Source organism: Camellia sinensis, chromosome 2, assembly GCF_055761805.1.
Source record: "Camellia sinensis isolate YWXY chromosome 2, ASM5576180v1, whole genome shotgun sequence".
NCBI classification, from domain to species: Eukaryota; Viridiplantae; Streptophyta; class Magnoliopsida; order Ericales; family Theaceae; genus Camellia; species Camellia sinensis.
In genome coordinates this window covers 121151472-121166728 of record NC_138962.1, presented here as the reverse complement: position 1 = coordinate 121166728, position 15257 = coordinate 121151472, and the positions used below count along the sequence as shown (strand labels likewise).

At 38.2% G+C, this 15257-nt stretch overlaps 1 protein-coding gene across 1 annotated transcript in view; it reads right to left on the bottom strand.

Moving 5' to 3' along the window:
• Positions 1-201: 201 nt before the first annotated feature.
• KEG (protein kinase KEG) overlaps positions 202-15257 on the bottom strand; it is a 30855-nt gene continuing 15799 nt past the window's right edge. The window contains exons 10-16 of the mRNA XM_028222748.2: positions 8483-8607; positions 8227-8331; positions 7891-8124; positions 5499-5832; positions 5223-5411; positions 4788-5093; positions 202-2047 (exon numbers count right to left, since the gene is read on the bottom strand). Of these exons, the coding sequence (XP_028078549.2) occupies positions 824-2047; positions 4788-5093; positions 5223-5411; positions 5499-5832; positions 7891-8124; positions 8227-8331; positions 8483-8607 (2517 nt within the window). The 3' untranslated portion in view covers positions 202-823. The remainder of the gene's footprint in view (positions 2048-4787; positions 5094-5222; positions 5412-5498; positions 5833-7890; positions 8125-8226; positions 8332-8482; positions 8608-15257) is intronic.

Below are 15257 nucleotides of genomic sequence, written 5' to 3'. Positions count from 1 at the left end.
GTTTAGCATGATTATCCGGCAGATTTGAATTTTTTTTTTTAAAAATGATTACCAGGCAGACCAAACACACAAACAAAAAGGGAAAGGCCTCGTTGTGTTGGTTCTCAAAAATTTAAAAAAAAAAACACCAAACTTCCATTATTGTAGCCTTCAAGAATTAATGCTGCAAAAGAAAATACTAACAATAGAAAGAGAACAGTGTACAAAAAAGTGCATTCATTCTTTTGTGTGTCACTTGCAAATTCACTTTTGAACATGTTAGAATGCACATCCCAAAGTAGCCCCAATTTTGGTCAAAAAGAGCAAATGATGAGAGTACAGATAAAAGAAAACTCATCAACAGCACCCATCTTTAGAGACCCCAAAAAACAGTCAACTAACTCACAAGGTCAAATGAGTCAATTTGTACATAATGAAATAAAAACCAAATAAAAATATGTCCTCCACTGGAACTCACCTCCACAAATAACATTATCTCCTTAAAATTATAAAATGGCATACTGTTTGTTACCTTCTCTTGGCTGCGTTGTATTCTGTCAATTGATTGTAGGGGAAGGCAGGTCAATTGCTAACCCCCTTTGTTGGACTCTTTCCATCTCTCTGCTCTTCGGCAAATATTAATCCATCCATCCATCTGATCAGCATGGTGTCCACTGTAATAATGGATGCAGTTTCAAGCAAATTTTAATAATCTTCTATTACATCAGCAGCAGCAGAATCAGCTTCTTCTTCCACCTCACCATTGGGATGGGGCCAAAAGCCCACCCCCATAGGCTCTCAAGTAAAACTGAAAGGAGTTCAAAAGGCAGACGTAAAAGTTTTTTCATGAAGTGGTAATTGTATCAAGAGCAATATCGGCAGGATCTCCAATCCATGGCCTCCCCTCTCTCCACTGAAATTTAATTCTTAACTTGCCATTAGCATCTACACCAACCACCTGGCCTTTGCTTGCATGGGTCTCCATTCCCCATCCCCACCGTGGGGTCACCAGCCCTTCTCTGATCCTCACATTGTCCCCCACTTTAAACGGCCTTACCCGCTCCATTTCCCATGCTTTGCAAAGCCACAGCCTCTCCATAAAACAGAATGCAACCCATAGCTCCCCGTCTTCTATCCTGTGCACCACTCCAATGCTTGAATAACTCACGTCTCCCCACTGATGAGTCGGGGTTGAAACCGATGCCCTCACCTTAACCCAATCCCCAATGCAAATTTCCTCTTCCTCCACCACCTCCACCTCCGATGGATCTAGCATCCATGCTTTTGACCCAGCAGGTGTATATATTCTCAGCTTTCCATCCGCATCAATTGCAGATATAATCCCAACACTTGCATGGTTGTGCCCGGACCACCCAAACCTTGGCTGCTTTACAAAAATTTTCACCCTAACCCTCTGCCCAACCATGAGCTTATCAGCTCTTTCAAGAAGGGAGGCAGGCCCCACCCATCCTTCTTGTTCCCCGCAAAATCCCACACAGACACTTCCATCCCATTCGTCCCCTTCGTACACATTTCCCTGCACAATTCCAATACTACCTGGTCCAATTGATTTCCAACCACTTGCATTGTTTCTCATTCTAACCCAATCTCCCACTTCAAACATTTGCTCTATCTCTAGATCAGCAGGATCTCCTCTCCACAACCCCGGCAAACCAAAGAATGCGACTCTCACTTCTCCATCGGCATTGACACTGGTTATAACACCTCGTGAATTAGACTGGGCTCCTCTCCATCCCCACCTTGGCTCCATCAGTCCAACTCGGAAGCAAACGTGCTGCCCAATTTTGAAGCCTGGAACCTTTTCAACATCGGTGTAATGAGTGATCCACCTTCCTTTACGGAAGCAGCACGCTAATTCTAAATAACCAGTATCCTGTACACTATGTACAACTGCTATACTTTCTTTCCCAATACTGTTCCAGTCATAACTTGGTCTGGTCCCCAGGCTTGGTTTTGATCGTACCCAGTCCCCTACTTCAAATCCTGAAAGCCGTTCTGCATCTCCTGGGGAAACTTTCCACAAACTAACTTTGCCAGCAACTTTAACCTAGACAGAAATAACCAGAAGGCGCTTTAGTCAACAGTTCGAAGTTTTTTTTATCATTATTTTTAAATGCTTAGAATTTTCTATTCTTACTTATTTAACAATAATATTTTCTATCTCAAACACACTACTTTTCAGAAATCCAGTAAACAGCTGCAATTCACCTCAAACACTGTTCTAAAAACTTATAGTAGATAGTTAGAGAACAAAGAAAGGAAAAAAGAAGCTAGAAACTAGGGATAATTTCATAAATACAAAAGGAAAAGATAAGACCGTTTAACATATCATAACGCATAAATATGTGATTACTATTTTGAGTTGGCCTATGATATTTTGATGTTTACACTTTATTTTTGGGTAAATTACAACCACACCCCCTGAGGTTTGTCTTTAATACAAATTCCCTCTTGAGGTTTTGAAAATTACATTAACGCCCTGTCAGAGTTTGTTGATTAACACCCCCAAAGAGAAAAATTAAAATGACTTTATTGCCCTTGTCTCTGATCTCCTTGAGGTGGATCATGGCATAGGTATGGAGCAAGGTTTTAAAAAACGGCCGCAACCGTTACGTAACGCCGTTACGTAACGGTTTTGGCGGTTACCGCCACCCGTTACGGCCGCTTTTGCAGTATGATTGAGATTCACAGGTGTGTCGGCCGTAGCGGTTGTAACGGCGCCGTAAAAGCCGTAACGGCTTATTATGCACCGTTACGTAACGGTTCCAAACTGTTTCTTTCGAAAAAACACACAAAAAAAAAGCTGAAAATGGGGGAAGAGGGATAGAGGGAAGATAAAGATAGAAAATGGAGGAGTAAGAGATAGAGAGAGAAAAGAGGGAAGATGAAAAATATGTTATTAATTTGTTAAAACTGTAAGGCCTATGCTATTCTATTCAGCTGCTATCACTCAACCATTTTGTTTGTGTGTGTCTATTTATATATTATTTGAAAATAATAATAATAATAAGTGTGGTCATTATTTATTTGGCTTGGTTAAAATATATATATATATATATATATTTAGGCTCTTATTTATTCTCTTACTTTTATCATTGTTTATCTTATATATATAATAGTTAGTGATTGATTTTTTGTATAATATAAAGTTATTAATTATTAAAATAAAATGTAAAAAACTCAGTTTATAGTGATTTAAAAATATGAAATATATTGGATCATACTTAAAAATTTATAAAAATTGATCAATATTTATTTTTAACCCAATAAATGTGATTATGGAAAAAAAATATGCGTATCGGTAAGTTTTTTTCAAATTGTGCGAAAAATAAAAAAATTCACGGTTCCGGTTACCGCAACCGTTACACTACGGCCTTTACACCCCGCAACCATAACCGCGCCACCGCCACCGTTTTGGCGACCACAACCGCTTTTCAGAACCTTGGTATGGAGCTTCTTGTCCATCCCACCCTCGTCTCAAAGGCATTTCATCAAAGATTAATTGAAGCCCACAGCTACAGCCACCCACCACATATCAACCATCACCCACCCCAACACCGACCCCCACCGCCACAACCACCATCACCCACCCTACCTCCACTATCACAGCCATCATCCCCATCATTAGTCACCATAGCCATCAAACCTCCACTAAAAAACCAACTCCTAACCTCCATCGTAGCACCACAAACCCCAAATCAAACCTACAAATCCCTAAATCAAACCCCACACACAAATCATAACCCTAACCTACGTATCTCCCAACCAAAAAATTCAGTATCCAAACCACCCTATGCCCACCACCACAACCACCGTCATCCTCCACTATTGGAAAATCAAGCCAAATAAAGAAAAACATAAAGCTCATGGAACACTGATTTGTAGATTGCATCCTGGGAAAATCCCTATGACAAAAAAAATCAATGAAAGAGAGGGGGACGGAGGGAGAGATGTAGTGCACCAAGCACCAACACGATCAACCATGCAAGCACTACCACGATCCACCAACCACATCCATGATCCACCAGCTACCTCCCCACCCTCCACTGCCAGCAATACTCCCCAGACTCCCCTACCACCTCTATCCCACCCCCATACTAGCCCCAGCCTCCACCTTTTCTCCTTCCCTCTCTTTCTCGCTCATCTCCCTCTTTCTCCATTCAGATCTAGATATATTTAAGGGTAACAAATCAGGTATGGGTTGGGTTATTTGGGTAGGGATTGGATTGGATTGGATTTGGGTTATGTTATTGGTTGACAAATTTTAATGTTGATGTAAGAAAATCTGTTGGTCAACTTAATGGGGAATTAACAGGGGGGAAATTATAAAGTGATTTGGATACTCAGAGAATGCAGTGTAATTCTCAAACCTGGAGGAAATATGTATTGAAGGCAAACCTCAAGGGGTGTCGGTGTAACTTGCCTACTTTTTTATTTTGTTTTTTTTTTAACTTTTGATATATAAGCGTACACATAAATACATAAAGCTTTGTTCCTCCACCAATATTTTATGAAATTGTCACATATTTTACATTCTTATCCATGCTTCATTGACCAGATCAGGATTAGTCGCACTAATTAATCACAATGCAACACTTAACCATACAAAAGGCACCAACATTAATTTAGAGCAAAGCAAAACAAATCAAACTGCAAGAGGGAAAAGAGGGTACTTCTTTTCAGTGACATGTTTCCAGCACTGAGTGTCACCATTTGTAAAGGTGATAGTGCAAGGACAAAAAAACCACTCCAAACAAAAGATATAAGTAAGAAATAAGCATGCTTACATTTAACGCCCCATCCATGTCAATTCTCATGATTTTTCCAACAGTAGCTGGAGTTTCATTTGCCCATCCAAGTCGTGGCTGAGCAATAGATGGCGTCACATGGATCTCTTGTCCAACTTCAAAAGCAGGCACCTTCTCCACGTCCGTGACAGAACAACAGAATGGCTTGCTCCTGAAGCAAAAGGCAACACCCATATCACCATCCTCCTCCAGACTGTGGATTATCCCAATACTGTTCCTTGTGATATCCTCCCATCCATATTTTGGGGAGGACACTGAAGCTTTTACTCTGACCCAGTCCCCAACCTGCTTAAGTTAGATTGAATTTAAGAGTGAAAAGATGAAGGCATGCCACAATATATATAAATCAAATTGGCCAGCATACATATATGAAATCATTCCATATAATGAATCAGACAGAAAAAAAAAAAAAACCTTGAAATCCTCCACCCTTTCCATGTCAGAGGGATCGGCTTGCCATGGTATTGGCCGATTTGGGATTTCAATTATTAGGAGACCATCACTCTCTATTTCACTTATTCTCCCAACACTATGATGAGTTTCACCACCCCAAGCATATCTTGGTTCTGCAACAGAGCGCTTCACACAAACCCTGTCACCAATCTGTAAAAAAGATATGTACAAAATAAATAAATAAATAAAACAAAGAAAAGAACACACTAATGGACAAAGCCAGGACATTTTTCTTACCTTGAATGGGACAACAGGCTCAACCTCTTCAGGTTCACAATGCCATGGATTCGGAAGATAGCTCAAATCCAACAACAAACTATTATCCGGTCTAATACAGTAAACGATACCAATGCTTCCTGGAGTTACAGAACCTAATCCATGCTTTGCGGCAGTGAGAGTCGGGCGAATGCGCACCCAGTCTCCAACCTTGAATTCTTCAACCCTTTCCATTTCTGCAGGATCAGCTTTCCATCCTCTGGATGCTCCAGGAAAACCAACACGCAGAATCCCGTCATCGTCAACACATAGAACAGTTCCAATGCTATCACGTGATTGACCACGCCAACCAAACCTGAAAATAAGACTATCAGTAATCATACTTCAATACATGTATTGAAATTACAGATCTATTGAAATTAAACGCTGCTTCAGCAAGGGTCATATACCAATTCAATTTAATATTCTGTAATTTATAGAATCAAAGAGTCAATGCAGGCACGGACCACATAAATTAGCAGCACAGATCCGAAATTTAGCATGATTGTCTCTTAGATGAGAACTAACAGAAGAGGATGTACCAGATACTTCCTACCTGGTGTTCATTTATTTATTTATTTTTCATAGGAGAGGGATACAACAATGTGTTGTCCCTGAAAATGATGGCCATTTAAGAATTTCTCAAGCTCTATCATGGGCCTAAAAGCTTGCAAACAGTAAATTGCCCTTGAGATGGTGATTTTGTCAAACATGTCTCAATAATTTAATATAAGGCGGCATGTGTGTCATACTGAAGCACTTGAAACAGCACGACAAGCCAGCAACAGAAAAGGATCCACTTAAGGAAAAAATTTAACTATATTATAAGTTACATTCCATAAGTTTAGCGAAGTAGTTTGCTGCTGATAGCAAAAGAATATCCCAAGAATGAAGAATCAGACCACCTTTTCCTTTACCTTCCCAATTGAGTATGTCTTTCAGAAAATTGCAGATAGCAAGTTATCAATTAATCCAAAGTGTTACTTGGTTCCACCTACACTGTCATGGTTGGTTGGCTTGTCTACTGGGCTTCATCACATGGTAGATCAATTGTACAATTAAAAGCCTCAGACAGATTCATCCAGATACAATTAACTCTGTGATCAATCCAAATCAATCTTTTACATCCTCTAAGTTCAGCAGGTAAATCAAATCATTAAGGAATTCCAAAGAGCAAGGTGGATGAACAGAAATAACAAAAAATAGTGGCTGCATAGTAAAAAGCAGTGTGGTGCAAATTTAAGGTTCTGAAAGGACAGGCTAATTACATCGGACAAGGTAGAGAAAACACTAGATGACGTACTTAAAAGCATATTAAAATTTGATTGGGTCGAAGACATACGATGGCAGTAAAAATTTTAGAACAAATTTAGTGCAAATACAAATCCCTGGTTACACAAATTTGTAATTTAAATAATACAATTTTTGGTATCTCTCCACTATTTTCAATGACCATTAGTTCTCGTATTGCACCATATATACAAAGCAAAACACTGGAAATTATTTTTAACTTACTGCAGGTTCTCCACCCATTACACCTCATATGACAACTCTTTTTTAAGTAACCCCTCATATTATTCCTACTGGACCAAAGAAAAAGCAGAAGGGGTAAAGAAAAATTAAAACCAATTTAAATAAATTTTATTTCTCTTGAATTTATCTATCCAATTGTTATATATGGGAGAACATAAATATTTTTTGTCACATGGAAAAAAACAAAAAAAATAATAAAATAATGTATATTTTCTGACAAACTACCATCAATAAAAGCAGTTCTCGAATACATATATATATATATTGAATGAAAATCAATGTATTAACAAAAATCACAAGAAGAATGGCAGCAGCATCCATGAATCATTCAGTTTCACTAACAATATTCGCAATAGGAATTGTAGTTAGCAGTAGTAACAGTAGTAATAACCAGTCAAAAAAGTAGTAATTGTAGTAAAAAACATGGTCATTAGAATCTTACGATTACCGATTTGATTCATACGATTCGACACGAGTTTCCACCAAAATGATTCGAGTTTCAACCAAAATGATTTGATTCGTGTTGTTGAATCTTAAATTGAGTTAATTGTATATTTCAATTGCAATTTACTGTGATTTAATTTAATACAATTCACTGCAATTCAGTTCTATTTGCATAATGCATGAAGTCACGTCATTTTCACAAAATTAAAAAAGAGATCAATTAATTATAATTCAAAGATGAAATAACAAAAAAAGTTATTAGTTTAGTTGCTAACAAACATAGAACAGCATTGGTCCTGCCTAAGGTGTGACAAGAGTGTACCATGGAACAACAGAGAACCAATCATATAAGCAGCTTAAAACTAAAAATTGTCTTAACAACAACATAAAATCAAACCTTGGCTCTTTCACATCTGATTTCAGTTGCACATGCTGCCCCCTGTCTAATGGGATCACCTTTATAACTTCATTTGCCAGTACACGAGCTTCGCCGGTACAAAATGATACAATGAGATTGTCCTTGTCTGGAACACTTTGCACAAAACCAACACTCCTATGTTTTGCACCTTGCCACCCATAAGTGGGACTCGTGATACTTCTTTTAAATTTCACCCAATCCCCAACTTGATAACTAAATACCATTTAAAAAATAGAGAAATTAGACTAAATCCTAGTCATATTTAAGTAAGCATTCTACGGATATGATGAAAGATGTGGATAACTTTTTCCTCACATTGTAGGATACAAATGAACTCCCTTATTCATGAGTGCCTCCATCAGATCTTCGGAAATCCATTCACGGGGCAGGGCCTCCAAAAAGTCACGTAATGTCTTGCCACTGTTGCCCATCATAAATACATCAGTATAACAAAATCCAACAGCACAACATCATTGGAACTAACACATCCATAGGAGGAGAATATCTTATAAGTTCTCTCTATAATTAAGCCCAGGCAGACGAATATGCAATTGTACTAGTTAGTTCTTGCCTGTGATTCCTCACTTCAACTGCAGCATCTGGATACCTAAGCATAACAATGATCCATTCAAGATTCTCACGAATCATTTTTGCTGCTTCAGCTGCTATATGGAAAGCATTGTCACCTTCATCATCCTGATAATAGTGACCAAACAAGCAAATAAGTGGAAAGCAAAAGAAAGGATCTACTTAATACAACTTAAAGAAAAGAAAGCTAAGATACATCCTGAAATCATGAATAACAACCATTCAACAAACCAAAATGTAAGCTTTTGCTGATCAGCACATGGAAATATCCCTTTGAGCTATAAGGAATTGTACAGGATTTTTTTATCTTCTATTTTTACAATATGAACAAAAAATCATTCCAATAGAAGTATGGTTAATCTAAGTTGCAGATATAATTACTTGACTAGGAAACCAATTAGAAAATACATAACAAAATATAGTACAGTGCTCAATAACTGATTCAACCCAAGAACTTAACAACACAGCAAAATTGAAAAGTTCAGTCACCCTACAGCTCTTCACAGGACTCAATAACTGATTCAACCCAAGAACTTACTAGTTTTACTTAGTTTAAGTATTTTAATGATATTTTCATGCATTGTGTTTATTAAATAAGTTCCATGAACTATTTAATGACTTTTGGGTCATTCAAAGCAAAATAATTTTGGATCCTTAGGGTATAAAATAATAATTTTGTACTTAGATATTATTCCATATTATAGCTTTATGGGCATTTTGGTAAAATGAATAGAAAGAGGAGATTTTGTGAGACTTGGTTAAGTGTTGGAATTTATCTAAGTAACAAGTTGGAACTGGACTAAGTTTTGGACTTGGTTAAGTGATTGATTTTCCTTAGTTGATTTTTGGGTTTATCCTAATTGGTTTATTGATTTTATGGGCTTGGCCCGGGTTATAGACTTATAGCCAGTATGATTGGTTGAGAGAGATAGTGGTACTAACTGTCTGCGGGTTAAACCCCCCGAACACTATGCAGTTGAGAGTTGTAACCTCATGTGAGAGGGTGGTGTGGATTTTCTGACACGTGGCTCATAGGGAATGGGGGCGTGATCAGGGTATGAGGCCAGATATGGTGCTCTGTTGGCAATTATCGTATCAATTGTGATTTTTGAACTTATTCTTTTGTTATTCTAGTTTGGACACTGTATGTGTTGGTGAGGCCGGGATTGTTGCCTTTTATGGCAAGTTATTGATGTCTTGTTGGCAGTCATTAACTTTTTTTTGTTTAAATTCTTGTTATTTAATTTAACCAGTGTGTGTCAATTAAATAAAATGACTTAATTGAGTTAAGTAATTAAATTTGGTGACATGGCGTTACATTGCAATTATATTATATTATATGTATTACCGTACCTACATGTTATTAAAAATAATGGCTTGAGATTATATTGGTGAGAGTGTGGTTTGCTCACCCCCTACCCTAAAGGTACTGACGTGTGCCCATTGGCATGAGCACCTAACGGGCTATTACTTGTTTACTTTCGAGCATGTTAGTGTAGAACTTCGGGTGATTGGGCTTGAGCACCTTATTTATTTTGGATGTACTTCATTGTAATTCATTCCATAGTCTGTAATTTGATGTTGCATTTCATAATCAGTATTATGAAGTATATACTTTCATTTACATTGGGATGCGTACCGTGTGAGGTTGAGTCATTACATTGAAAGAACTTCCCGTTTTAGATTGAAAATGTGATTTCTCTAAAAAAATTATAAGATTAGGGCACATTTACCATTGTAGTCTAAATTCATTAGAAATGCATCTATTTTGTCATTTTTAAGTAAGATAATGATGATAAAGGGAAATTGAGCATACTTTCAAGTTAAATAAAACATTCACCTATGGACACGTTTTATGAGACAAATAAGAATTTTGACAAAATTTAAGAAAAATTGCTACATGAGATGATTAGATAATGGATAAGGTTAAAATGGAAATTTTCTATTCAAAACATCACGCTAAGGTTAATTAGTTTCCACCTAATTAACTTCTTAAAATTTGGGACGCGACATTAAGCTTCTAGGCTTTTAGTTTGCTTACAAATATTTGAAATGGATATATCCTTGTCTTAAAATAGCTTCAATATATCACTATTCATTGCGTGTTAGATCACCGCTCTTCCCAATATCTTTAGGTAATGATGGTGCTTCAAGGTCTATGATTCAAGCTTGAATATGTCAAACCAAGAACAGGAAACAACACAGGAGAGGGGGGAGGGCTTTCTATGAAGGGCTTGGGACCTATGAACAAAACAACATAGGAGTGCTAGTGGACGCAGGGAGGGAGCAGGCGAAGAAAACACTGATGCCAAACCAAGCACAGGAAATTCACCTACCAAAGAACTTACGGAATGACTTCTGATCAATCTAACTGCCTAGGGGGCCGTAGTAGGAGATTAACCTATCTTTGCTTCTGAGCATTGGCTAAGCCAGTATACGCTTTCAGCAATACAAGAGCTTTATTGGCATTGTTTGTCTCCACCATTGCAATCGTAGCAGATGTTCAAGCCTTACCCTCTTCCTTCTTCCCTTTCTTTCTCAAAATCTGGACTTCCAGATCATGTGCTTTTGAACATAGTTCTTCAAAAGTATTGATTGTTTGAGAAGCCAAGATGTGAGACAACTCATATCTGAAGCAATTAGCGACCTACCTTGGAATAGAATGGGATGGAATAGAAAGAACGCGAAGAAGCAGAACTACAGGGTCGGGTTTTTTTTTTTTTTTTGGGGGGGGGGGGGGGGGGGAGGAGATAACCTTGTGAAGTAAATGAAAGCAGGCTGCCCTATGGATTGCCGCTCTACCACTAGACTTTGTGTCTTCCTTTGAAAAGGACGAATTCAAAATGAAAGAAGAAAGGGTGAAAGAGGAAGAAGGTCCTCGCAAATGAGGTGCATAGGCTAGGATCGGAGGAGAAAAAGGGCTACTAGTGGGATCGGCGGATAGCATCCTCTTGTTGATCAGGCACTATTTCATGGAGCAGTAATAAACAAATGTCCGTCGCCTTTAAGAGATAGGGGCATCCATAGAGGCTGAGTACATTGCTTATTGCAGTGCCAAGCAAGAGGCAGTGTGGTTGAAGCACTTCATTAAAGAGCTTAAATTGATCAGAAAAAGCCTGAACATTGTGAATCTATTGTTCATATTTGGTCTAATAGTTTGGGTTGTAATTCCTTTTCATGCAAAATTGTATTCCTTGTGAAAAAGAACCTGGGTTGGCATTGTAATAAGAAATGTTGCAATTTCATTTTATTAATTATGCACTTCCTCTGAATGGATTATTGTGTGATAAACAGGTTCAATGATTGTATGCTTTTGCTATAAATTATATTATACACCAAAATTTACAAGACTACAACAGGTTTGTTCAATTGGGCCTTCAATAGTCTATGACTATTGTTAAAATACTTATTTTTGTTCTTTTGTTCTCTTGTTAATATTTACATAAGTTTGGGGTACAATGGTCATATTGCTATATTAGGATTTGTATATATATTTGGCTGATATAAAGTTGAGAAACAATGATTATTCAACATATATAAAATTACTCTTTCTTTTTCTTCTTCTTCTTCCTCCTAAATCTCAATCCTAAATTCCTTCATTTTACATTCTAACTTGGTATCAGAGCAATCTATTCTTCTTCATAAAGGTTTCTACAGACTCTGGAGATCGATCTGAGGTGACCGAGATGTGTTGATGTCATCAGTCGTCCGATGACGTCAACATGACGTAAGCACTGTACAGACGGGTCCTTCACCCCTAGACTCGAAATTGCCTCATGAGATTTATGTTTGTGGATTTTTTTGATCATCCCTCCCTACTGTGAGTTTTCGATTTTTGAAAGTATTTCATGTTTTTGGGGACTGTTTTTCAAATCTGCTCTTGGAACTGTTTTTTGCTGAATCTACTTGTTGGAATCCTATCTCTAGGAGCCGAAACTCCCTCCTTCAGTGTTACTTGCTATTATTTTGTTGATTTACTACTATTAGGTTGATGATTGATTCGATTTTGGACTCTTTCTACTACTATACATAGTCGACAGTGTTATTTTCCAGCCTCTACGCATTGAAACTTACTGTATATGGGCTGAAAATTATCTAGCAAGGTCTGGTTGATCCTAAAGTGTTGATTTGTGTTGGTGGGTTGCCGTTTTTGGTTGAATTTGCGTCCAAATCTGTTTGGTAGACATAGGTTCTCCACTCATGCCTATGTAATCTTGGATTTTTGTTGATTGAACTATTTCCAATGGCTATACTCATGGTTGCAAGTGTTGATTGGTGTAGATAATTTCTATTTGCAAGAATTCTACTGCTTTCATACTCTTGTGTTGAGTATTTTGTGTGATTGATTGTCATGGCTGAAATTGAGACTAAGACCTCATTTGAGAACAGGCTTTCTTAGTAACTTTTTGGTTTTTTGGCTAATATATGATATAAAAAAAAAACTAGTATGTTTTGGATGACTTTTTAATTTTTTACGAAAAGATGTACAAAAAATAGAGAGAAAAGAGAATCTTTGACTTTTTGGTATATGTTGTAGACTTTTTTTTTTTAGTAACTTTTTGACTTTTTGGCTAAAAAAGTCACTTGCCAAACGAGACCTAAGGCAATGGCTATGAGTAAAGATGATGCCAAATCTATTGCTACCAAGAAGTTGAATGGTGCCAATTATTTAGCTTGGGCTCATGTTGTAAAATTTTCTTACGTGGTAAGAAGAAATCCCGCTTCATTAGCGAACTCCCTCCTGCCACTGACGACAAAACTTATAATGATTGGTGTAGTGAGGATTCCTGTGTTATGGGTTGGATTTGGCATAGCTTGGAACCACAGGTTGCTACTACCGTGAAATTTTGTGATACCTCTAAGCAAATTTGGGACTCCCTTGCTAACTCCTTTTCGAATCAAAGTAATGTCTCTCGGGTCTATGAGCTATATGAGCAGATTTTTGCTATGCGCCAACCTCGCCGGTCCCTTCCTAATTATTATAATAGTCTCAAGACCTTGTGGAATCAATTATTGCAGCATCAACCCTTCACTATTGATGTGAACAAACAAAAGCAACATTGGGAGGAGTTCATAATGGCTTCTTTACTCTCTGGCTTAGATCCTGAATTGCAGGAGTTCAAGGATCAAATTCTTTCCAATAAGACTTTACCTTCTGCTGCTAATGCCTATTCTCAACTATTATGTTCTTCTTTGGGACAGGCACAATCCACCTCTGAGTCCTCTACCTTGTCATCTTTTGCATTAGTCTCGAGTAATGTTGATCGTGGGTCTACTCGAGGGGGTTTTCTTGGCACATCTGGTCAACGGGGCTCTTACTCTGGTTCACGGGCTTCTCGTGGGGCTGTTTCCCGTGGTGGTGGCTCCTGTGGTGGTTTCAGGGGTGGAGGTAGTAGTGGACCTAGTTCTCGCACACGTGGTGATCGCAAGTGTACTCATTGTGGTTCCCAATGTCATACTGAACCATGGTGTTGGCAGAAGTATAGCAAACCTGACCATGTCCATCAGGTTATTGGTGTTCCATCCTCACAATCATCCTTGCTCTCCACTGATTCTGTTGCTTCTCCGGTTGATTCACATGGGACACTCACTACTCAGATTAATGAGCTTACCGCTCTTGTCCACTCTCTCCGGCCTAGTCTACCTTCATCCTCTACTGCTACTATGGCTAGTTCAGGTAATATTGCATGTGTGGCTAAGTCCCCTCAGCCTTGGCTCCTAGACTTTGGTGCTAGTTCCCATGTCTCTGGTAATTCCTCTCTTTTTGATACTCTTAGACTTGTTGATCATACCATTATCCTTGCTGATGGATCTTCTCAACCTGTCTGTGGTCAAGGTCTTCTTCATTCCACTCCATCCCTTTCCTTACCCTCTGGTCTTTATGTTCCTAAATTTTCATTTAATTTGCTTTTTGTTAGCCAATTGACTCAAGCTCTCCATTGTTCGATAACATTTTCTCCTCCTTCATGTGTTTTGCAGGACCTCCAGACCAAGAGGATGATTGGTTCGGGGCATGAGAAGGATGGCTTATACGTTTTGGACACTGAAACCTCTCCTCATCCTCCATCTGCTGTGTTGAGTGCTACTGTATCTCCTCTTCAGTGGCATTTTCGCTTAGGTCATCCCTCCTTGGCCAAGCTCAAGCTAGTTGTTCCGCGTTTGAGTCACATTTCTCAGATTAAGTGTGAAGCCTGTCAATTTGGAAAGCATCACCTTAGTTCTTTTCCTAGTCGTAGTGTTAGTTATGTGTCTAAGTTGTTTGCTCTTGTCCATACAGATATTTGGGGTCCTTCTAGAACTCCCACTAGTAATGATTTCTTTTATTTTGTTATTTTTGTGAATGATTACTCTTGGATGACTTGGTTGTTTTTAATGAAACAAAGATCTTATTTTCCCTTCCATCATCTCCAAGATTTATAATGAAATCTTTACTCAATTTGGCAAACGTATTAAGATATTTCAGTCTGATAATGCTTTAGAATATGTGCAATCTATTGTAACTACCTTTTGTGATACTTATGGTATTATCCATCAAACTAGTAGTTCTCATACATCCCCTCAAAATGGTGTTGCAGAGCGAAAATACTGCCGTTTGTTAGATGCTCGCACACTAATGTTTAATATGCCTGTCCCCAAACAGTTTTGAGGCGATGCAATTCTCACCGCTTGTTTGCTTATCAATCGCATGCCCTCTAGTGTTGTCCACCAATCTCCCTATTCTCTGTTATATCCCACAACATCTCATTTTCCCTTGCCTT